This window comes from Lampetra fluviatilis, chromosome 47 (genome assembly GCF_964198595.1).
Source record: "Lampetra fluviatilis chromosome 47, kcLamFluv1.1, whole genome shotgun sequence".
NCBI lineage: Eukaryota > Metazoa > Chordata > Hyperoartia > Petromyzontiformes > Petromyzontidae > Lampetra > Lampetra fluviatilis.
Genome location: NC_136321.1, coordinates 6,672,511 through 6,696,111, shown reverse-complemented (window position 1 = coordinate 6,696,111; position 23,601 = coordinate 6,672,511). Strand labels below are relative to the sequence as shown.

At 45.1% G+C, this 23,601-nt stretch overlaps 2 protein-coding genes across 8 annotated transcripts in view; both read right to left on the bottom strand.

The window, feature by feature from the left end:
• The window catches only part of SNX14 (sorting nexin 14), a 36,380-nt gene extending 30,035 nt beyond the window's left edge, over positions 1–6,345 (bottom strand). For all 4 annotated transcript variants that reach the window (XM_078877300.1, XM_078877301.1, XM_078877302.1 and 1 more), the window contains exons 1-6: positions 5,905–6,345; positions 3,215–3,332; positions 1,941–2,008; positions 1,770–1,848; positions 783–826; positions 456–543 (exon numbers count right to left, since the gene is read on the bottom strand). In XM_078877300.1, coding sequence (XP_078733426.1) covers positions 456–543; positions 783–826; positions 1,770–1,848; positions 1,941–2,008; positions 3,215–3,332; positions 5,905–6,074 — 567 coding nt within the window. In that variant the 5' untranslated portion in view covers positions 6,075–6,345. The remainder of the gene's footprint in view (positions 1–455; positions 544–782; positions 827–1,769; positions 1,849–1,940; positions 2,009–3,214; positions 3,333–5,904) is intronic.
• Positions 6,346–9,266: 2,921 nt separating this feature from the next.
• Positions 9,267–21,707, bottom strand: LOC144947906 (heterogeneous nuclear ribonucleoprotein R-like). Of its 4 annotated transcripts, none has more exons than XR_013640117.1 (12): positions 21,623–21,707; positions 19,243–19,417; positions 17,895–18,013; positions 17,356–17,463; positions 16,861–16,974; positions 16,231–16,407; positions 15,618–15,753; positions 14,982–15,187; positions 14,069–14,218; positions 13,487–13,620; positions 11,352–13,371; positions 9,267–10,188 (listed from the first exon to the last, which is right to left on the bottom strand). XR_013640117.1 is itself a non-coding variant. In XM_078877297.1 (11 exons), exons 2-11 carry the CDS (start codon positions 19,412–19,414, stop codon positions 12,765–12,767), a joined length of 1,923 nt encoding a protein of 640 aa, XP_078733423.1. In that variant the 5' UTR covers positions 19,415–19,417; positions 21,623–21,707; the 3' UTR covers positions 11,010–12,764. The 4 variants fall into 4 exon arrangements, 2 of the variants coding, with proteins under 2 accessions (XP_078733423.1, XP_078733424.1); XR_013640118.1 differs by having other exon boundaries at positions 11,389–13,371; XM_078877297.1 differs by lacking the exon at positions 9,267–10,188 and having other exon boundaries at positions 11,010–13,371.
• Positions 21,708–23,601: the final 1,894 nt, after the last annotated feature.

The window sequence follows — 23,601 nt, the reverse complement described above, 5'->3', positions numbered from 1 at the left end:
CAACACAGTGTAAATAATGGAGTGGATTATTAACTTGGCTTTTCTGTCCTGGTCACAAAAGCTAAGTTTGTGGGGAATAATAGCCATGTTCTGTACTTTTGAGGCATAAGCAATTAGGAAATAACGCTTACTACCCAGAAACAATTTTTTTTTGTTCCACAGCGAATTATTTATTTCTGATAAAGAGCCCTTTATGCTGGGACGTCTCGGAGCGCTGTAAACGCGACGAGCGACGTATCTACATCTCAATGCATTCGAAGGGGCGCCCCCCAGTGGCAACTATCTCTGTGCAGCAGGTGTACGCTGGCTGTCGCCATTAAAGGGGCGACGTTGCTAAGGATTTTTTTATTCTCCCAACGAAGCGCCTTGCAAGTAATTTTCATTTGGCGACTTTGGACCGTGACGCCGTGTGCGAAGTGTACGCGTCATCTGAGTGAACGGCGCGCGCCGGGCACCTTCTTGGTTCGACGGAGCAGCACAGCGGCGGCGAAGCGCATCGTGAGGCGCAGCTCGTCCACCAGAGCCTCATCGTCCGTGAAATCGCTGCGAAGCACGCGTGCGCAATCCCACGTTAAGCGATGCAAACCGAGGCTCCGCCCTCATGACAGCCACACGTCACATTAAATCAATCGAATGGATGTGTCAGAAACACATGAATTATTAAACAGCCTTATAAACTTCTATGAAATATCACCGATATATTTGGTTTTCTGCGATGATGATATGCCGTTATATGTAACGATGGTGAATGAAATAGCTAGAATTGCATTCACGTTTCATACCTGTACCAAGGATAGATGAAATTCTTCAGCACAAGCTCCAACAACTGTAAATAAACGTCACTATCATAAATACATTGGTAACAAATATTTACGTGAATGTATGCAATGGGTAATGTACAGGTTGCGAGTTTAAAGGCAGTGATGAGCTCAATACCAGTCGTTTCAACACTTGCATATGATTTTCCAATTCATAGACACGATAAATGTACCTAACATAAAACTTCATATGTAGACATAATCCCAGGATGGTGCATGTGTGTATGTACAGCCCTTTGTCAATCTATTGCTGGATTAGGGCTTCTCCACCCCATGCAGGTCATGCCGGTTATTTTTACCATGACTTCACCACGTTGGTCCGTGTCAATTGGTAAAGGTGGGGAGCATAGAAGTAGAATACAACAATAGATTTTACTGTTAGGAACCACCTGGTTCCACCAACCCACAGGGGATTATTGTGTCCGTCCGTCGTGCATCCAAAAATGGGAGGGGTGGGGCTGGGTGGGGAGGGGCTGGTCACCCCGTGGTGCCCTTATAAAACTCAACGTTTAACCTACTCACGCCGGCTTGTAACCACCCTCACAGTCGGGCATATTTGCGGAATACACCACGCCGCCATTGACCCTGGCCATTGACCGAGCAACCCAACGTTCCTACCAGTTCCCTCCGCAGGAATGTGTTGCTACAGTGCCCTCTGCTGCCCCCTAGGTAGTCCGACAGCCCCATGATTGTGTATCTGCTGGTCTCCCATCCAAGCATGATAAAGGGTTCAAGCGCACTTATTTTCGAAGCTAAGCACCATCCGGGTAATTTTGTCCATGGTTAATGCAGGACATTGGAGTGTTCATAAATGTCGGGAGGTTGAAATGTGAGGGATGGATCTCAATGGATGTACGTAATATTATCCAACTTCTATGACCCCCCCCCACGCCATGGTGTTTAGAGACAAGCTTGACTGCAGTATGTACCAAACTCTGAAGAGTTACTGACCTCTGCTAAGGATGCATCCACCTTTTGAGGAACTTTCAAATCGAGCCAGGGCTGCATGCTTTCCAGCGAAAGTGTAGGCCTGAATGTTGACATGCAAAAAAAGTATCGATAAATGTCTCATTCAAATACATTCTTTAAAAGATAATAATTAAATTCTGATGCTCAGCTCACCTATGCCTGTTGCATTTCACGTCGCCGCAAACCGCACACCCAATCGGTCTAGACGATCCTTCCGCATCCTGTTGTTAAAAGGGCACGTGACATTCCACAAAACGAAAAGAAAAACAAACATAATCACTCCCACATCCACACAGCCACAGTGATGTGTAGCCAGTGATGTGTTTCCCCAAGAGCACTGCTTAATTTAAACACAATGCATGCCAAACTATAATTTCCGGACTGTGTTCTGTAGTTGGGTGCCAAGGCAGTTAATCGACCTCTTGAGTTTTTCATGTTAAACCCACCAAAACGTGTGGCACGTGCATTTCTGGAAAAAAAACATGAGTGCTTAATTCGAAATAAAACGGCCTTTAACTCTCTGCATGCTAATCACTTGGTACATTCACACATCCTTTGACCAAACACAGCAGTGCTCCACAAGTGGGTGGCTGAAGTGATTTGCTTCCACTATGGGAACCTCATTTGCCAGTAAAAATATGATAATTGTTTTTTTACCCTTCTATCTGGCAACAAAACTGACACCTTTTTACAAGGAGTCATGTTTGCATAGACCACAATACCTGCAGTCTATGCAAACATGACTCCTTATAAAAAGGTGTCAGTTTTGTTGCCAGATAGAAGGGCAAAAAACCAATTATCATATTTTTACTGGCAAATGAGGTTCCCATAGTGTAGATGCTTGGCCCGAGCTCTCATACTCTGATGGTACATTGTCTTTGAGTTGTGCGCATTTTGGCGTCATCTGGTCCAACCCATGTGAGACTAGGCTCTAAGGAAAGCTGTCTCGGGTGTGGACCAATCAACTTCAAGGACAGTGCAAATACATTATCAGAGTTATGTTTTTTGTTTGCATTATGACTGCAGGTATTGTGGTCTATGCAAACATGACTCCTTGTAAAAAGGTGTCAGTTTTGTTGCCAGATAGAAGGGTAAAAAACCAATTATCTGATTTGCTTCCAGTTTACAACATTGTTATTAACCGTGACCACCTTACACAACAATGGGTGCACTCCTCATCAATATGTTCTGAACACACCTGCTTGCAGGGTATGCACAAAAACACTTAACGGACAGTGTCAACCACCCCCCTTTCGTGCAGCACTGCCTATAAACATATCAGGTTCTCTCTTTGAAGCCAATAACTAAATTTTTAGTGCAGCGCTTGTGGATAGGGAAGTTGTACATGAAGGAGTGCGTAAATGCTGGTGAGCATAAATGTAAAAAGAAATTACCCTACCAGTGGTAAATCATTGCAATGGACTCACCTGCTTCTTGCTTATGAGAAACAGTAGGTTTGGGACCAGAGTCTCCGGGCTGAGCGCATAGTAAAATGTTGCCAGCCCCGCCAGGAAGGACCAAAACACCATGAAGATGTGCAGGTACCTGAGGCACAGCAACATCACTCATGCAGCAGGTGCTTCGGATGAGCGGTTAGCCAAGTGGTTTGGTGTTGAACCGACTAGAATCAGCGGATGTAGGTTTTCGCAGTGGAATATAAAACTTCAGCAGATCGGCGGGACATTTAGGAGCAAACCGATTCAAGGCCTTAAACGTGAGAAGAATAATATTTAAGTCGATTCTATACTTTACAAGGAGCCAGTCCAGAGGATGAATAACAGGAGTAACATGGTCACATGATTTAGATCTGTTTAAAACCTGGGCAGCTGAGTTTTGAGTTTGGATATACTGTAATCTATTGGAAACACTTTGAGAAACATTTAGCAGTCAGAGAGCTAAGCGGAAGTACCCGAAGAAGTTATACGCTTCAACTGTCGTGTTCAACTCAATCACCCCGATTCCCATGACTCGGTGGTCATTCCTTTAGATGCACACTGGCAACTTAATACCCTAGAGATTGATTGGGCATGCACATAACGTTCAAAGCCAAATTAAGCCATGCTTATGATTCTTGTGTGTCCAAAGGACATTCATTGAGGTTCTTACTGACACTTCAGATTAATATGATTTAATGGTGATTCCTATGGATGACAGATCCTAAATACCACACACACTTACGATTCTTAAGATTCAGTTACAGTATATGACTTGTGGCTCATATTACCATGCAAACCACACTAATGATTAAATGGTCATTCCAAGGGATTAAAGAGCTAAACTAGGTCACCCTTATGGTTCTGAAGATGAGATATGGCTATGTCCAAAGGTCAAATAACCATGCACTCTTGAGGATCTTAGGATTAAATTGGAATGCTCAAGTCAGAGTCACACCAAGGCAATATTGAGATTATCAGAATGAATGTGACAAGTGTTACGCTTAGAGCGACACGACAGCAAACTAAAGATTCAACTGGAAAATCGAACTCTCACAGAATAAGGCGAAGGGCACCGTTCGGATAATAGTACGACTAATAATGTTATGCGTGGACTTTTTTTATAAGGTTCGCAAGGCCATATTAAATAATATTTTGAATTATAAAAATGGTATGTGTATGGTAACGATGTTAATGACAACTGTTGGACGTATACAGCCAACCTAAAGACACACTAGAGATTCACATCTTAGAACAAGACTAAGGAATCTATGATACTCTTAAAATCAAACTGATATCTCTAAGGGTTGTATAGCTCCACCAAGGCACCGGTAAGACGTGTGGAAAATAGTTAGCACCGATAATATTCAGAGCCTGAGGCAAGAAGCCTTGAAACTCTAAAGGTTTAATTGACATCTTTAAGAATAATAGAATAAGTGTAAAGCACCCCTTATACTCCGATTAGCACGGTTGGCTTCGTATAATGCGAAAGAAGTTCAACACACATACTGTTATTACATTGATATATGGGGCGTATAGAGCCCGACACTTGTAATTATGTTATCTGTAATGCTCACAGAGCCACTTCTAAGGCATTCTTCAGACCATTAGGATTCAGTTTAACACGTAGGCTTTCGCGACCAATATTATTCATAATCAACGTTTTTGGGTTAGATCGCGTTATTTATAAATGTGTCGTAACCCTCCACCACCCGACACGGACAATCAGCAAAAAAGGTGTCACGTTGACAAAAGACAAATAGTTCACTGCTTTAGCCCACCGGTGTGTTGAAGCGTGAAACCACAACATTTACAATTTTTTAGTACGACGTTTAGCTGGTAATTGCATCCAGCATCATCGGGCAATTCGCCAGAATGGTGAGGCTCTGCTCTTGCTCCCAGTCTTAACACTTCATTGGTCAAAGACCCAAGCAGAGCTACTTATATTTCGATTTTAAGCTTTCGTGACTGCATGGATTCATATTCTTGGTTCTTCTTTCTACGTGACTTTACCGAAAGAACCAAGAATATAAAGCTACTTATATGGACTCTTTGGATTTAAACGATATCTCTAAGGTCTCAGAGGCACACGAAGACATCTCAATAACTTTCATGATTTCATTGAGATATCTCGGGCTCCTCGTGACAGGTCAGACGACCCGAGCCTCTCCATGATACAATCTCGAATGTTCACATGAACATACGAATAATCAGCCCTATGACGATTAGGATTGACCTGTGATTGCAAAGTTTCTAAAAAAAACAGACCAAGGCATCTCCAAGGATCTTCATTCATGACCACTGTACCCCTTGTGCTCACAAAGCCGGACTCTTAAGACGCACATGACATCTCTAAGGTGTGTACACAGTCAGGCGAAGACATTTTCAAGAGGATATCCGCATCCACGAGATCTCCAAGACTCACAGAAAAAAAAACGATGCTACCCATCATACTTGCGTCATACAATTCATATCACTGTGGCTCACGGAGCCATACTCCTCGGATTAAATCCACATCTCTGCGGCACGTGCAGTCAGACGACAGCATCCCTAAGACTCTTAACTCTTATAAAAAGTATAAAACCTAAGGCTCGCCGAGCCAGACCAAAGCAAGCCCCGTCGCGGTGTGGTTTGACAGGAGGACCGAGGGGCGCGTAAGGGGAAAAGCGAAGGAACCCCCGAACCTGTTGAGCAGCAAAGTGAGCGTGGCAAGCAGCGTCAGGGTGGCGAACGACACGGGGAATTGCCTCGCCGCTGCCGCCAGCGGGGCCGCGCAGGACAGCGAGACGCGGGCCGTCAGCCTCGCGAGCGCCGCGGGGACGCCGAGCCTCGGATAGACGCGCTGCCGCTCCATGGCGCACCGAACACGGCGCGATAGACAAGGCCGCAGGGTGGGTCCCCCGGTTGGGTTTACGAGTCCTCCCCTCCTTCCTTCTTTCACTCCCTCCCTCCACCGTTATGTCCAACGCGAGCTCGGCAATGGGCGCGTCACCCCCATCGCACGGAGGAAGAGAACCGAGGTTTGGGGAATGTTTGTTGTTGTTGAAAGTTATCGAATGCCCGAGCGTCCCTCGGTTGACGAAGGCGGGTGGCGTCGGCGGAGGCTCTTCGGGGTGCGCGCGCGTGTCACGTGGGGGGGGGGGTGCGCGTGCGTGTCACGTGGGGGGGGGGGTGATCACGTGACGTTGTCAACACTAGCACGCGGCACGCGCTCACGACATCGTTGTTGAATCTCCCTTTCGTCGTCCGGCTGATGTCAAACTTCTTGACATGCCCTGGCAACCCCTTTATCAGTGTCCTAGCTTATTACAGACCAACTCAGACCTTGTTTGTCACCCCGTAGCGCCGTATACATTTTAAGGTTCATCCTACAAAGTCCCATCACAAAGGAGAAACACACAAAAAATAGACGCAATAATTTCATACTCTTAGGTTTTTTCGGTAAAGTCACGTCGATTTGTTTGTCAAATTATTTATTTTCTGTTCGTGCCCCCCCCCGATTCTGTTTATCCATCACATCGGAAATGCGCGGTGCTGTATCGCCACCTGCCGGCCCCGTCTCAGTTATCTCGTGTTAAATTGTTGAAACATCCTCTTCACACTTTCATTTTACGAACATTTGTTAATGTTCGTTTGTTTCTCGTGTGCAAGCGCTTACATTTTAACACGCTCAATTGTTTACATACTTGGCTACAGATAACGTGTTTGTTTTCCATTGGCCGTGCAAACGTAGCATTACATTCCAGTTGTATGGTGTCAGCTACATAAAATAACTCCTTACCAAATTCCCTTAGCGCCTTTTCGAACAATTGGTTGCCCATTACTTTATTCCCCAATGATCTTCACGAGTGTTTATATACAAGTGATGTACATGACAGAAGGCCAATAGGTCTGATGTAAAGCTACACGGAGATCAAAGTAAAATATACCGAACAACGCATTCCTGCGGAGGGAGCTGGTAGGAACGTTGAGTTGCTCGGTCAATGGCCAGGGTCAATTAGCGGCGTGGTGTATTCCGCAAATATGCCCGACTGTGAGGGCGGGCACAAGCCGGCGTGAGTAGGTTAAACGTTGAGTTTTATAAGGGCTCCATGGGGTGACCAGCCCCTCCCACCCAGCCCCTCCCCACCTTCCCCACCCTCCCCACTTTTCCCTCCCCACCCAGCCCCTCCCTCCCCACCCAGCCCCTCCCCATCCAGCCCCACCCTCCCTACTCTCCCCTCCCCACCCAGCCCCTTCCCACCCCATCCAGCCCCTTCCCACCCAGCCCCCCCCTCCACACCCAGCCCCTCCTCACCCAGCCCCTCCCTGCACGACGGACGGACACAATAATCCCCTGTGGGCTGGTGGAACCAGTGGGTTCCTACCAGTATAAGGCAAGATATGCTCTTGCAAAAACAAGTTGGATTGTAGCATAATCCAGCAGTGGATATATCAATACAGATTTCTACAAAAAAAAGAGGTTTACCTCTGATTCTGATACTCCTGCTGTTATGGAGTGACTCATGCAGCCAACTATGGCTGCAAAGTTTGGTCGTACATGTTGTGTATATCGTTTATTGTTAAATTTGAATCACAGTTCCTATGATCACTGTTACATTGTTTTTAGAGCTTTATATTGGTGATTTTGAAAAGTTTTGGTTTAGCCATATTTGTTTGTTGTAGTACAGTTAGTCTGATAACTTTAATTTACATTGTCTTATGGCTATTATTGTTTGACTTGCATCCCACAGGGATTTTTACACACAGCGTTGAAATGCGGTGTTTTTTCTGGAAGACTTTGCTGTGTTTTCCAGGATTTTTCTGTTGCGTGGAGTCACTTTTAAATGTTTCTTGTTCATGTTTTGTTGCGCATGGCTCACAGGGTTATCTCCACATATATGTAAAAGGCAAAGTTGTGATTGTCTGTTCAAAATGTTTAGCGTACTTCCCGACATGCAATACACTTGAAATTTGCCATGTGGGTACTTTCCAGACTGTACACCATGCAAAAAATATAAAAATACACTTTTTTTGGGGGGGGGGGGGGGGGAGTTTAATAATGCAAAAAAAATTTGCACGGCAAGTGAGCTGTGACGTCACATCTGTCACGTGACCCGCGCACGTGGAAGCGTAACGCATTGGAGTGTAGTGGTTAGCGCTACGCTGCGCTACGAACCCGGCGACCCGAGTTCGATTTCCGCTCACGGCCACCACCGGTGACGATTATTTGAACCGGTCCTGGGCCTCCCCTAGGTCGACTCAGCCTCAAACGAGTAACTGGTGTGGTGTGAACATCGCCACTGGGGAGACAAAGGCGTCCGGGTGTGCTAAATCCAAGTCCCGGGCGAAGCCGGGTAGTACAGCTAGTACCTAATAAATGAAAAACTGAAACCTTGTCCACAACCCTTGTCATTCCACTTTTAAGAACCCGAATAAAAAATGATTTTGCCTTCCTAGGTATATCATGGTTGCTTAGCAATAATACTTCACGACCTGATTCAATGTGGGTCAAGGTCAATTACAGCCTACCCCCACTCCGCACTGGGCGGTCGACTCAAGATTATTGTCACCCGCCACCGAGAGCACTTAGAAATGTCTTAACATCGCCCCCAGGTGGCGGCTGAAACCACTGCGATTTTCCACCGGCTGGCACCACGCGGACCACCGCCCACGCTTAAATACCCAGGCGGCCGACTGAAATCATCAACCAATCACCAAGCAAGCTTCTCGCGGTGTAAGCCAATTACTGACGAAGCCGTGGATTGTTCCACATTGCAAAACAATAAGATAGTTCACTCACCGCATGACGATCACAATGTCCCACGTTCTTGAATTGAAACATAGTATGCGTTTGCCAGTTTGAATGCCATTTATTATCAAACGTAGGGCACCTCAATGCCACGTCGAATGTACAAAATCCAGGGATTTCAGCCGATGCCACCTCGAGTCCGAGGACCGTAAATGTCCCCCCCCCTCCATAGGTTTCGATGAGGGGGAGGGGGGCGATGACGATGTACCAATAAAATATTAAATGTAGAAAAAAAAGCCCAGCCCCGATATAAAACTGTAACGTAAACGCATTCACAAGTCGTGTAGTTCAGCTTTATTCGCTGGAAAATGGCGGTGGTTAAATATCTCGATTTCAATAAAGCACACAATTAAATTTTGGTCATCACAAATTCACACGAAATGGACGTTTTGCAGCTGCGAATCAAGAAAAACCCTGCAAAATATGCGGTGCGTCTGTATAGCAAGAATCTTCAATTTGCAGTGATCAGTACACAAACACATCTGGAGGTCTTCCGGTGTATAAAAAAATCAACACGTTACATTTTAACCATACTTTATTTAACAGCGAGTTACAGATGAGAAGTGCTTATACTGTCAGAACTGTTCACTCAATAGTTTTAGTTCCGATGTAGCTTATGCATGTGGCTCATCCCACCATTTCAATGACAATCTTGAACATCAATTGCTCGGACTAAAAATGAAGTTTTATTCATGAAAATTGCACCTCAAAATGCTGGTTGGAATGCGTTTTTCACACGGCAAGTGCAGGAAACCTGGTACGCAGAGGCTGCTGGAACTGGTGTAAACAAATGTCCAACTATTAATGATGTTAGTGCAGGAGGAACCAGAGTACGTACTCAGAAATGGGGGGGCAACATATCCTTGAACAGATGAAAAATTTACTTTTTGTAATGCCACGCCCTGGCAAACCAGGCAGGGGAAAACTCTAACATTTCCAGTTGGGAGTTTCAGGAACATGATCCCTCAACCCAGAGGTGCTGGATTCCAGGCAAGCCCCACATTTGCAGCCAGTCAATAGTGGACCTTCATCACATGGAGTCAGGGCAAAATGCAACTCAATGGGGGAAAAATAAACCACTCTCAATGCACCATTATTTAATGGGCCACTGTGCAAAGCTTACCTTGGTACTTACCTCTTGCAGGCGGAATCTCAAAGAACCACATCCATCTTTCAGCTAAAAACAAAAAATGAGAATACAATTAACAGTTACATGGCTTTAACTCCGTAACAAAAATTTGGCAATGATTAAAATGTCACTTGCAAATGGATGTTTTACAAATAATATTAAACATTCCATTCATTAAACTTGAGAAATGTTTCCATAAACGAGTAAAAAAAGGGGGTATACATAACCACTTACCATAAAAGCACACACAGCACAAGCAGCACATAAAGGGCCACCACCAAATTGAGAGGATAGGCCTTTGCATCCTCAGCCGAGGAGAGCACGTTTACGATCAGCGACTTTCTTGATCAGGGCCTCACGCATGGGGTCGCAGGATTTTGCCGAAATTGGAAACATTTGGATGCTTGGGTCTCCAACACAGCAGTTATATCTTCTTTTTTTAAACACTGCAATTTGGAAATTCTTCCCCTTTGTCTTCACTTTACCAAAAACCACCATGCGATGAGAAATTTGGCAAAACAGCATCGAAGTAAAATGTTCAAACTCCTTGCCTCTCCACGCATAACAATTTGTACCTTTTAGAATTTGTGTAATGTGCTGAATAGAAACTCTAAAAATAATTGAATACATTGTGATTCAAGCCCTTTTTTAAACACACATGTTCATAAGCAGAAGCACACGTCAGTGAATTTGTAAAGTGCTGGATCACAGCTCATCGCTTGAAATTTTTCACAAGGATTAAAGTTCTTTTAACACAATTTCTTCACCTCAGACCCACAATGGGGCTTGTATTGGGTATTTTTAAATCAGGCACTCCAGGAAATATGCTCTAAACCCCAAAAGATCCAGACATTGCCACCATCTTGCAATATTTAATAAGTCTTAAAATGGACACGGCAATTGCACAATTGTTTGGTACTAAAAACGCAGTACAATATTTGCTTGCACTGCCTGTAAAACCTGCCTTTAATAAAAAATTTGCGTGTAGAAGTTTAATGTAAAAAAAACACAAACCAGACAAAATTTCCACAAGTTGACAAGCCCCTCCCGAGATTTCTTAGGGAAATTTCATTCGCTTTACAGTGCTGGTCAAGAGGTTCTCTCACAGACCCGTCTTTCAGCCCCAGGTCGATTGCAGAATTGTGCTGTGATCCACGTGCACAGTGTGCGGAGCAACAATGGAGGTTTGATGGTGCCAAGGCAGTGCTGACCTAAGCAAAATCCGTGGTCTGTCTCGCTCGCTCTTACCCACGCGCTCCCCGCCAGCAGTCTCCACGGCAACCACGCCGCCTAGCGACAGGTCGTCATGACAACAGGTCAGGACCGGCCTGGCACTCTGCCCTGCTAGCCAGGGGACAAAAAGCAACCATTAAACAGCAGTCCCTCCCCAAAGGTATGCACTTAAGCATGCTCACACCACGCATGCCTTGTCTTCTCTCCCTGTCTCTTGGCCAATACAAAAGTACAACACAAACAAAAACACAAGCTTCTTATGAGCTAATGCACGAGAGCAGTCTTCACAAAGCACCCGTTTGAAGTTGTGGGGTGCACTTCAACGGTTTCACAATTTCACTGAAAGGCTTTTTTGTCAGTTGTGTTTTTGAAATGTTTCATGTTTTTCGCTTGTGAAATGCAAGGAGATTTTTTGGCGTTTTCATTAAATAACTTTGGTCACCTTTCAATTTTGTTTAATCGACACATAACTCAACATTGTGTGAACACTTCAATTTGGAATGCTAATGCATGTGGGCTTGGAGTATGTGGATCACCGGACGTGCATTTGTGTGTAAAATTTTTAATTCCGTCCAAATAAATTGTCGCCACATACTTGAAATCGTTTTGTTCAATTTTTTTTTTGAATTTATAAAAAATTTATTTAATGGATGCAGATAAACAAAGAGTACACAGTAACAACAAGCAACAAAGCAAAATAATCCTTGAGGACAGCCATAAGCCAATAAAGAAATTTCGCGTCTAAATTTGACTACCATATTACGTAGCATGTACTGCGCACTTTCTAATTCAAACAACCAGAATTTTAACCGCAAAATCTGTAACAGCAAAATTTAGAACATTGTTGGACACGAGTATGTTTACGGTATGCCCAAATACAGACAAATTGAAATGAAAAGCAAATGTGTTTAGTTTTGCGGAAGATGACAATGGTGGGCTGTCCCTTCAAAACATTCACTTTCTGTTCGTTTCAGCAATATCGGCCATAAAAATAAATTTTGGCCAGAGTCACAGTAGCCAAAATGGAATGCCTTCTTCATCTCTCAAATCTTGGCAGGTTCTCATCGGGCCAGACAGCGTCGAAAACTGATCTTTGTTTCGCCTGATAAGGCGACCACCATGGGTGTGTGCAGATGTCCGGTTGAAGTAAGCCAATGCAACTAAATGCAACAGAAAAATGGGCGACTTTCTTTGTTTTAAATGCCAAGATATACCATAAATGAAGTGAAGATACATACCTAACAAATCACTGAGAGGGGTAAGGAATGGGGAGAGCTGGGAGGGTACGTCAGAGGGTGGGGGATTATGGAGGTATCTAACCCACAAACCTACAGGAGGGTAATGCGCAAGAGGAGGCAGGCACATTTGGGCTTGGCTCTGCCTCTGCCACTTCACTTCCACTGCTGCCCGTAGGAATCCTGATAGAACTCCTGGTCTGCAGAGCTGTAACCATAGTTACCGCCATAGTCGCCACCGCCACCCGCTTGCAGGGGCTTCTGTGCGATGGGACGAGATCCCCAGGCACCCCCTCCCCGGTTCCCCATCTGGCGGCGCTTGGAGTCCGGCTGGTTGTAGGCGTCTGCCTTGCGTTTGCCTCCGAGGTTTCCGGTTCCCCGGCCTCCCCTGGCACCCCGCAGGCCTCGTCCGCCGCGGCCTCGGCCACGAGAGAGGGGGCCCCCTCCGCCACCCCTGGGGGTGCCGCGCTGGGAAGGGCCGCCGATGCCTCCCCGGCCGCCCCCTCGCGCCAACGCCCTGCCCCGGCCCAGGGCTCCGATGCCACGCATCATGACGCCGCCTCCCCTGGGTGGCCGGTAGCCATCGTCGTAGCCGTAGTAGGGGTCCTCGTAGCCGCCGCGGTAGCCGTGGTAGTCGTAGCCTGCGTAGTAGTCGTCATAGTAGTCATCGTAGCCGGGGTAATAGTCGGGTGGGTAGGCGTATGCAGAGCGGCCCCCAAGGCCACGTCCTCCCCGTACGCTGCGGAAATAATGTTCCTCATATCTATGGAAGGGTCGAGGGGGGAAAAAGCAAAGTTAAGCGTGAACAAGTGGTCGTTTAGTAGACGCGGCGGTACTCCAGTACACGTGGGTGCGCGTACAGCGTGCGTTACACGTACCCTCCTTGCCGGGACATGAAGCGCTGTGCCTGTCGCTCGGCTTGCCGGTCCTTCTTTTTCTTGTCAGGCGGCTTTGCAAGCACAATCACAAGGGGCTCTCCTTCCAGCGGTTTCCCGTTCATCTCGTCCATGGCCTAGCAGGATGCAAATCGTAAAATGGAGTTTGGCATCAGAACGCGTGCACAAATTGTGCTGAATGAACAGATGAGTTCAAGTTATTAAATGTATAAGGTATTCACAATATGGGAAATTGACCTATGCAATGGGTCATTTAAAAAAGATTTGGCTCGATTATAAAAGCACCTGAATACAAATTCGTAATAAGAAACGTATAATAAAAGTTATTTCCATGTTATCATGCATCTTTTGAGATGTATGTCAGTCTAATAATGAACAAATAGTCCATCGAGCACTGACCTACATCGGAATCTTGGTATCATACTAGATGTTTACACTTATCTTTTAATGCAAACCATTGCAAGGTCCCCATTTGAATTCTACAATTAAAGCTGCCTATCTGGGAATTACAAAAATGTAAACATACAAAGAAAAGGGTAACAAAATTAACATCGCTGGCTTTACCTTGACGGCATCGTCCCTATCTTCAAAATGCACAAAGGCGTAGTCCTTAAGCTTCTTGACGCGCTCCAGCTTGCCAAACACAGAGAACGTGTCTTGCAGAATCTCTTCCGTCACAGCCGATGCCAGATTGCGCACGAACAGCACTTTGACCTGTACAGTTCATCACATGGTTGGTACAGCAGGACACGGCTTTTCTTCCCAAAATGAAAGCATTCCCTATCAAGACTTGAATTTCAAGCCAATAAAGCATTTCACGAGACAAACAGAAAAATTAACCTCCATACACACGTTTTCTAGATTTGAAGTTTTCGTGACTGCAAGGGTTCATACTCTTTGGTTTTTTCGGTAAAGTCACGTAGGTAAAAAAGAAAATAAATTAAATCACGACAGTTCGGAAGCTTGTGTTGCCTCCGAAACGTCGTGATTTAATTTATTTAATTCTTTACCTACGTGACTTTACCGAAAAAACCAAAGAGTATCCATACACACGCATTAACATCGGCTCGGAAGGTTAAGCACAGCAACAATGAAACTTGCAGGAATCTTCAAGTGGCATCAACTGCTCTTTTTAACTGTTCCCTGGTCTCTTTACAGAATCTAGGGGTACCAAGGGAATGACTATCTAACCAAGTAGGGGGGGGCTACTGCAGAAAATGTAATCCACTCGTGACAGCATCTGATCGACCGTTACTGTAAAATTTGGAGATAGGCGGACGTTTGAGGGGCTTTTCCAGGAAGGACCCTAGGCTTTGGCACTGGATGGTGAACGCAACAATGTGTGCCGTCTCAGTGGAAGCTCCTACACTTGACTTGAAGTTTCTCCATCGATTGGAAAAAAAAACAGGCAGCTCACTCTCTTTATTGGCAACTGAGGAAAAGCAGGGGTGGGGATAACGAGCACACACACACACACCTTGGACATGATCTCCGGGTCGGGCTCTTCGATGGGGTCAGCCCACTCCACCGACACGGGGATGCCGAAAACCTTGATCTTGCCGCTCATGAGGCGGCGCCGCGCCTGAGCTGCCGTCTTGTGGTCCTCAAATTCCAAGAAGCAGAAGCCGCGGTTGCGGCGCTTGTCCTCCACTTGCTGGTATAAGATGACATCCGTGAGGCCCTCTGCAGCATGTCACAGGCAGGCGCGCGCACACAAAAATGCATGAGGGACCGCAAGTGCATAGCGACCATGGCAAGCCATGTTAAAATAAGCAGAATAAACATGGATTCGATGTATTAATAAACACATCGGCTGGATGTGATTCGCCAAGGCAAGCACAATTAATCAAGTGGAGAGGTGATCATCTAGTCGGCGACGTGACGTGGCACATGAGCCGATAACGATGATTGCATAGATGTAGATCTTGAAAAAACATAATGGCCCTCATGCATTCAAAAAACACTTAACGCCATCACTTCCTTGCAAAATCGTATTATCACTTGAATTTCACACCAAATTGTAAGTGTTAAACCCAAACATTAAACTCGACAGAGCACTCTAACCAAGGTAATGGACAAAAAGCACAAAAACAGCCACAGCAAAGGGAAGCACCTGTTATGTCTTGAAACTCCTCCATAATTTGTTCCTTGGTCTTGCTCTTGGGGATAGAGCCCACAAAGAGGCGGTTGTTGGCTACGGACAGGCAAACGCCCACGTGCTTTCCTGGCCGGATCTCGTAGTTGTCGCACTGCAAGGAAACAAACCCACCACATTAAACACCACACGCGAGACCAAGGAAGTGCTGCTTTGCTATTCGAACTCATGAGTGGCACGGAGCAACTGCGGACAGAACCCGGAGCCAATGCAGCACACGTTATCTTAGTTTTGGCTCTCGATTCTATCAGCATATGCTCCGTGCCAGGTTTTACGATGCTGTTGCGCATGCGGCAGCTGGCATGGTTAATGCACAAGGGTTTGGTGCTGACCTAAAGAGTACTGCACAATAAAGCTGGCCATTCGAGTAAAATTGTTTTAGTTATGTTTACCCCCCCCTCCCCCTGTACTTCCAATTAGCACAGTTGGCTAAGAATGAAGTTTAACGTACATAAGTCCCCAGCAATGGCGAATGAAAAGATTGACAATTTAATGTGGGTCCCCTAACTGCTTCACCAACCTGCAACATAGGTTCATACTCATAAATGAAAGCCAACACAGATAGGCTCACCAGCTTGACAGCCTCAAGAGCAGCATCCTTGCTGCAGTAGGTGAGGAACGCGTAGCCTCGATTAAGTCCGGTGAGTGGGTCCATCATGAGTCGCAGGTCCCAGATGGGGCCCGCCTTCTCAAACAGCGGCACCAATGTGTCCTCGAACAAGTCACGTGGGATCTTGCCAACAAACACCTGCAGAAGGCAGCAGCCAACAAATCAGTGATTGATAATTGTTTTTTTACCCTTCTATCTGGCAACAAAACTGACATTTTTTCAGTGATTTTTAGGGAAAAAAACCACGTAGGTTTTGGGATTTCACATATATTTATAGAAACACAAAAGGGAAAAACAACGTTTTAATTTTTTAGTATGTTATTCTAAATATGTTGAACATTTGCCTTGCATTTATGTTTCAAACCAATAAGCTACAAACAAGCGGAATCACATTTACAAGTAAACATGCTCGTGATATTCAATTAAAAGTGACTCAATTGCACGAACCATCGGCAAAAACTATGCCTGCGCTTGACGGTTTCTGAACTGTATTGCCGAGAGGGTTGGATTATAAAAACACGTTTAAACATTGAGTGGAAGGAATTAAAAGTAATAACGTTCATGCAGCCAAAGGTAGGGAGGGATCAGTACCTCGGTGCCCGTGCCTGGTTGTTGTCCACTGTAAACTGCATCTGGGGGTGGCCCTCCATACTTCCTCTGCCCTGTTGTCACATCTAGTGTGTAGCCAGTCCTCTCCAGCAGTTCCTGTTCAAGCACATGGCAGCAGGAAGGGTTCAAAATAATGTAATCAGTACTTGACAATTACAAAACTAAGCAGTGCTTACTTAAACATGATAAATTAGTCATTATTAATAATTTGACAGATGGTTCCTGTATTAAAATTGGCTTTGTCGAAGAGTGCCAATAAAAACATCAGCGACGAGCTGGTGTGCACATGCATTTGGCTAAAAGCAAGCACAAGACATGTAATGTGCAAAAGCAGGCATGATATGCCAGTCAGTGTGCTTTGACCTCATGGCCAGACCAAGAAAAGAAATAGGACAGGATTTTGAATGCCGTAACAGGCAGTTTTCACCCAACAGGTGACGGTCATAACGTATTTTAATGATTAAAGAATGTATTCACCTTTATTTTGGCCTCATCAGGCCCCTTGTTGGTTTCTGGGGCCTTCCCCCCTTGCTTCTCCCTCTGCCGGTAGGTCTTCATTACGCCGCAAAGGAATGCACTCTTGTTCTGTAATGTGCAACACGCTCGTTTAGGGATATAAATCACACACTCGAAAGAACCAGTCAAATAAGCTATTTTTTAAGCATATATACTGCAGCCGTATTATATGCAGGGAACATTCCCATTGCCAAAGCTTACAAAATCAAAGTGGCTGTCTGGAAGCGAGTTTTTTACACCCAATTGAATTACTCACATCTCACGCAGGAGTGGAACAACAATCATGACTTGCCAAGTGCACTAAAGACCTGAGTCAATAGACTTAGGGATAACAGTCTAAATATGCACTTTTCTACAATTAACAAACCTATTCAAGAGTTAATTTAGAACACCATTTTGAGAGGTCTTGGCTGCAGTACGCCTATGTTGGTGCAAGTGACGCATGTATGTACAACTTCTTTCGCACAGTACGTAGCCAAGGGTGCTGATCGAATCGTCACCTGCACGTGCGAAAGGTCGCTCTCCTTGAACTGCTGCAGCACGGCAAACGCCCCCTCCTCGCTAAACTCTCGCAGTGCTTCCAAAGCCCGCCCGTCCAAGTCCCCGTGGGTCACGAGCCCTGTCAGGCCCAGAAAAGCACAAAGACATGTGCATCAGATAAGTGGCCACTAGGCAAAGAAGTTCATCCCTTCATAAAAGTAGAGATTTCAAGTAGTTTTTCAAGTGTCCACCTTCTTTAACAGTCTTTAATTAGCAATTTTGTTCTGCTTAAAATTACATCAGCATTAATTTCCCCCAATGTGAATGCCTTTCTCGAATTGTATGAAACAACAATTTAGGGTTTACTGTTAGCCAACGTTATAATTTACTTAAGTGAGGATAGATTATAAGGAATCCAAAAATTCTACAAGCATTTTTAAACTCAGAATTTTAAACAATCAGCACCATGAACAGTAATCACTAGCACTGGGCCCCGCTTAAGAGAGAGGGAAAAAAGGTCTACTACAAAAAAATATTTAAAAAATATATAGATTAGCTGCTACATTCTGTGTGTTGGAATGCACAATTTATAGAAATGTAACGTCTCACACGTGCACTATTTGAACTGTAATGGACGTGTTACCCTACGCCATGTCGGGACCACACTGTGAACGACGCAGTTGCAACTCAGTAGCGCACTCTGGAGAAATATTTTAATGAAATAGACAAACACATAGCCAGACCACGGACAGCATAGTAGACTATCACATTCTTAAAAATAGTTACTGGCTGGCCATGCAGGCATCCATTTTCCATGAAAGGCATTGCACCTGGGGCTTTAACAATGTTTGGCAAAATGAGTTACACAAACATTTACTGCATGTCTGTTTGACAGGACTTGCAAAAATGCTGATCAGAATTAAAATACTTGCCCTCCCTTCAAAAGCCAGTGCAAGCTGTGCAGGCTGAATAGCCATTACAATGAAGTTTTAAAATGTCACTTTCTGTTGTAGTCATCTTCAATGTGACATTTGGAAAACTATTCCAACCCATAACAAAACTACACTGACCCATAAGATCCCTGCATTTGTAATAAGCTGGACCAATAGAAGAAGCACATTACATTAAGTACTTCATGGTTAACTTAATTTCAGTTGCCATTTGCTTTAACTTGAAAAAGCTTAGCAGCATAAACGATGCTCCTCATTAAAAATTCACCATCAGAAGGCATATTGAAAGCACAAATAGCATTGCATTAAGAAGTTGTTCTTCAGCACATTTATAGTCTAATGGTCCTGGGCATTAACATTCTCTCATGATGGGGGGGGAAAGGGGTGAGAAGGGGTTGAAGTTTCTCTGGCTCCACACCTGACAGGTAAATCTCGTTGAGTTTCTCTGCCACTTTCCACCCAATGCCCGAGTCCAGCAGAGCCTGGAAGTGCTCCGAGTGGTTGGCGGCCGCTGTTGTAGTGTCCATTGGCTCTTCGTCCATTGCCTCTTCTATCTTCAGGCTACCGTTACCCACCGGCTCAAAGGACATCCTCTGCGGAGTCACGGGAAGCAGCATCACACACCTGAGGCCTTGCAAGGTGCTTGTACCTAAATCACCATGTGCCCGCATCAAGTGGCACCATTCACTAGGGCTTTACATTACTTTACTTAATGTACTTGGGTAACTCAATAAATTTGAATTATGTATGCCGTCCATGGTCTGGCTATGTTGTTGTTCACTCAATTAAAATAAAACACAAGACAATTACATGAATAACAAATGGGTGGATTAAATGGAATGGGTGAATAATGCCAACACATACGCAAAATGGCAACACATACGCACAGATTGGCCCGATAAATTACAGAATATTAAACATGGATGGTAACATTTTAGGAGTAAAAAAAAATCACACTGACAAACAATGGTACTAATAGCATATCAATCATCAGCAAAAATGTAAACAATAAGCATCACAAATGTGCATTGATTTCAAGTCAGTTTGCGATTAACCATTGTATTCTGGGAAACTGAGCACACATTGCCTCTGCAATTAGGAAACAGGTACAACTGAAAGTCCTTGCATGGCAGCTCAGAGGTCAGTGTGTTCTATTGGTGGTATATTGAGGGTGAAATTAAAACCCGAGATACCTACCCAGCACGCAGAGGACACTTGTCAAATAATCTGCCGAGCGAATGTGATGATTTATATACTGCCATTGTTCCACCTCACGCTCTAAACTGCAGTGTCCTATTAATATTGGATGCGCATTTGATTCAGGAATAGTAATCATGAATCATAAAGAGTTCAACTTCTTTTCTGCCGACGTTTGTGTCGAGCACTGGCCAAAAAATGGATGTAGAGCAATATCTTAGCATGTTGGTTACGATTTCTCACAAACAGCACCTATCCCAGGGAGGCAAACCACACATTTCCGACTCCCCTTCACACCTGTGTGGTCAACTTGGTCAACTTAACAGTTTCGGTCGTGGAGAAAGACCTCTCTATGGGCCAAACTGCTGCTAAACTATGAGCAGCACATGGAAAAATGTCTACATTATCCTCACTCAATCCCAGTGGGATACAGTTTATATTTCCAGGAGAGTAAAAAAGAGAGGCACATCCTTGCAAACCCATTGATTTGCTGAGACCAGACACTTTTCTGCCATTAAAAATTAACCGAGGACGGGGATTAAAAAAATGTCTTTACTGTATGTCCAAACTGACAAAAATAAATGCGAGGGTAATTTGCACCTCAAATGTAATACATGTGGACTTGTTGGGGTCAGATGGTGGCTGATGTTATTACGTAGGTCTGAGCCTATTGAAATGTATGAAACGCAAAGCCACGATTTTGTTCTTGTAAATATGGATGCATTAAAAAGAAATCGTTAATTTGTTTTTAATTAATTAGAGGTTGCATTTTGTGCATGAAATCTCGCCCCATCCTTTGTACCCCCACACATCAATCGAGGCAAGCCTTGCAAATGGCGTTTTGTTATAAAAATTCAATGTTTAAAAATTTCATGCAACGTTCGTTATTAGTACTGCCATACAAATCACGCCGAAGCGAAGATGTCGCCTCAAATGGCTGCTCGCTTCTTTCTCCCGTCCCAAAAAAAAAATCTACTCCCCTTTTCAAATTGGTGAATCTACTGCGCAAAAACAACCACTCCGTGGGGGGAAAAGGCGGAGCAAAAATCGTCCACAAGATGCCAAGTTATCTCTGCAGTGGACTTGTGTGGTTTTCTTTTCCCTCCCTAAAATATTTGGTTAATAAAAGGTGGAATAAACGCACGTAACACCCCCACGCCGCCGCGTTGCACGCCAAGTGCCCTCTACGTCCATGCCACGTCCAGGGCAAAGCCTCCTCCTCAACACGGTGGCCGCATTCTCTTCTAATCTACCCCCCCACCGCGTCGTTGTATCCAGTGTCACACGTTTCGCCGTCGTGTTAAAATAGACCCGTGGACGTGGATTTAAATCGTTCCGAGCCTCGCGTTTCATTCACTCGATAAAGGCTTTGGTGGGCAGTCAAACAAAACCACCACGGCCACCATCACCACCACGTCGGCTGCCATTCAATTAAAACACAAGAGGCGATGCGCTCCCGCTAGACGCACGGGCGCTTGACGTGGGGGGGGGGGGTAACAACGACAAGCTTCAACGCCGAGCAACATCAGCAGCAACCACAGCAACAACAAAAAGTGTTACGCGAAATGCCGCGGCGACTTTAAGGGCCGTCAGCAACTCACCTTCGCCTCGACGCGATGCCGCCGCCGCCTTCACACAAAATGGCGACGAGCGAGAGAGGGGCGGGGCTGGGAGAGGCGGGCGGGGAGGGGGGCCCGCGGGGGGGGGGGGTAAACTGGCTTTGTGCCACGGGGTTTCCAAGGCTCTCCGCGCAGGGGCGGTGGCGGTGACGTCATCGCGGCGGTGTGCGCGGTGACGTCACGTCGCCCGCCCCGCCCCGCATTCGTTGCGCGTGGGTTGGCGCGGGTGGCTGCGTCGTGACGTCACCGACGCGTGTCGGCGCGCCGTGACGAACGTCGATTCAAGGCACCGCCGAAAGGAATCGATGTTAAGTATTTTTCAACGGTTCGCAGACACTCATCGATTAACGTTGATTCTTAAGCCTTTCACTTATCGCATCGAGTCGTGTGTCCAGAAAACGATTACTTTTTTAAAATCATACCGGCTCTGATGTTATGGTTAAATCGATTTTTAAATGGAACGATGCAAAAGGAATCGCTTTGAACCGCAATCGTAAACCCCATCGATCCGTACCGGTTGCTCCGCTTCAGAATTCGATCTAAGAAATGTTTTTGTCGCCCTTGTGGTGCACCGTGGAAGCGCAATTCTAGGAGCGATTTTCATTAAGCACGCTGTGTTTGCGCTCCTATCCTGCGTATTTATGAGTAAATATTCCATTTATTCGTGCGCGATTCCATAGTGCACCCTGAAACTGTGCGTAGGAATCGATGCGATGGTTGAGCAAACGAATCGTTACACCCAGACGAGCCCGGCCACGCGTGCGTTTGCGTCATGACGTCAGCGCGCTCGACGCGGTTACGTCACAGGAAACGTCTGCTGCGTGATGACGTCACCAACAACTGCCACCGACCTTTTTATGTGCGATGAAGAAGGGCCATTCCCCGAAATGTCGTTAACGAATGTATTTGAAAATAAATTTCCTGACATTTCCTGCCTAATATATTTAAAAATTCACTAACACATGGGATGGATTTGTTATTTCTTTTTTTACAATAATGTCAAATCGTGTATTGTATTACAGTGCTCTTTTTTTACCTTTTCTTGTTTCATTGTATGTAATGACAGAGATTAGGGATGTATAAAGTACCACCATAACCACAACCATATAAACAGAAATCTATGCATTGTTATATGTTTTAATTTACATAGCATAGAAATGTTTTTTTAAAATATTGTTTATAGCAATATATTGGGGGGGGGGGGCACTTTGAGCATATTTGAATATATATTATGATTACGGCCTTGACTTGAACTATGCTCCAACGTCTGTTTCCATCTGCGAAGGGATTGAGCGTTCCCCCCTCGCACGAGTGGGCGTTTCCCCAGGCGCTGCCGTGTCCCTCCCATATGTATAGACACCAATCGATGTAGTTGGCCAAACACCCCAATTCATTTCGTGACTGCAGGGATCCATACTCTTTGGTTCTTTCGGTAAAGTCACGTAGGTATAACATGGAAACGTCGTGATTTAATTTATTTTAAACCTACGTGACTTTACCGAAATACCCCAATTCATTCCTGTCAATCCCTTACCAGTGCCCCTAGCTTATTACAGACCAATTCAGACCTTATTGGCCACCCCGTACTCCTTATAAATCTCAACGTTCATCCTACAAAATCCCATCACAAGGGAGAAACAGACAATTTGGGTTTTTTGCCCGTGTTGAAACGGCTGTACGCTGTATGGACATGAAAACTCAATTTCCCTGCACATAAATACTGGTACACCATATGGGTTGACAGGCATGGCAATTGTTAGAATCGGTTTTTATGGTCCGCGCCTCTGAATATAAGGGGACATGCGTGTGCGTTAAAGTAACTTTACATTTCATCAACCAGCCTCCGACTAGCGTGGTGAAGAATGGTCAAATAACCCGTTTCGAGTCGTGGAGAGGCCCTCATCCAGCAGGGCTGGAAATTGATTTTTGAGGTCACCCATTAGTCCACAAATATATAATTT

What these genes read in the sequence shown, in the direction of transcription:
- LOC144947906 (XM_078877297.1), bottom strand. Translation starts at nt 19,414, where the DNA reads ATGTCCTTTGAGCCGGTGGGTAACGGTAGCCTGAAGATAGAAGAGGCA. An exon ending in CAACGAGATTTACCTGTCAG is followed by an intron (nt 18,014 to 19,242) that starts GTGTGGAGCCAG and finishes TGGGCCTGACAG; the next exon opens with GGCTCGTGACCCACGGGGAC. An exon ending in GGAGTTTCAAGACATAACAG is followed by an intron (nt 15,188 to 15,617) that starts GTGCTTCCCTTT and finishes GACATGCTGCAG; the next exon opens with AGGGCCTCACGGATGTCATC.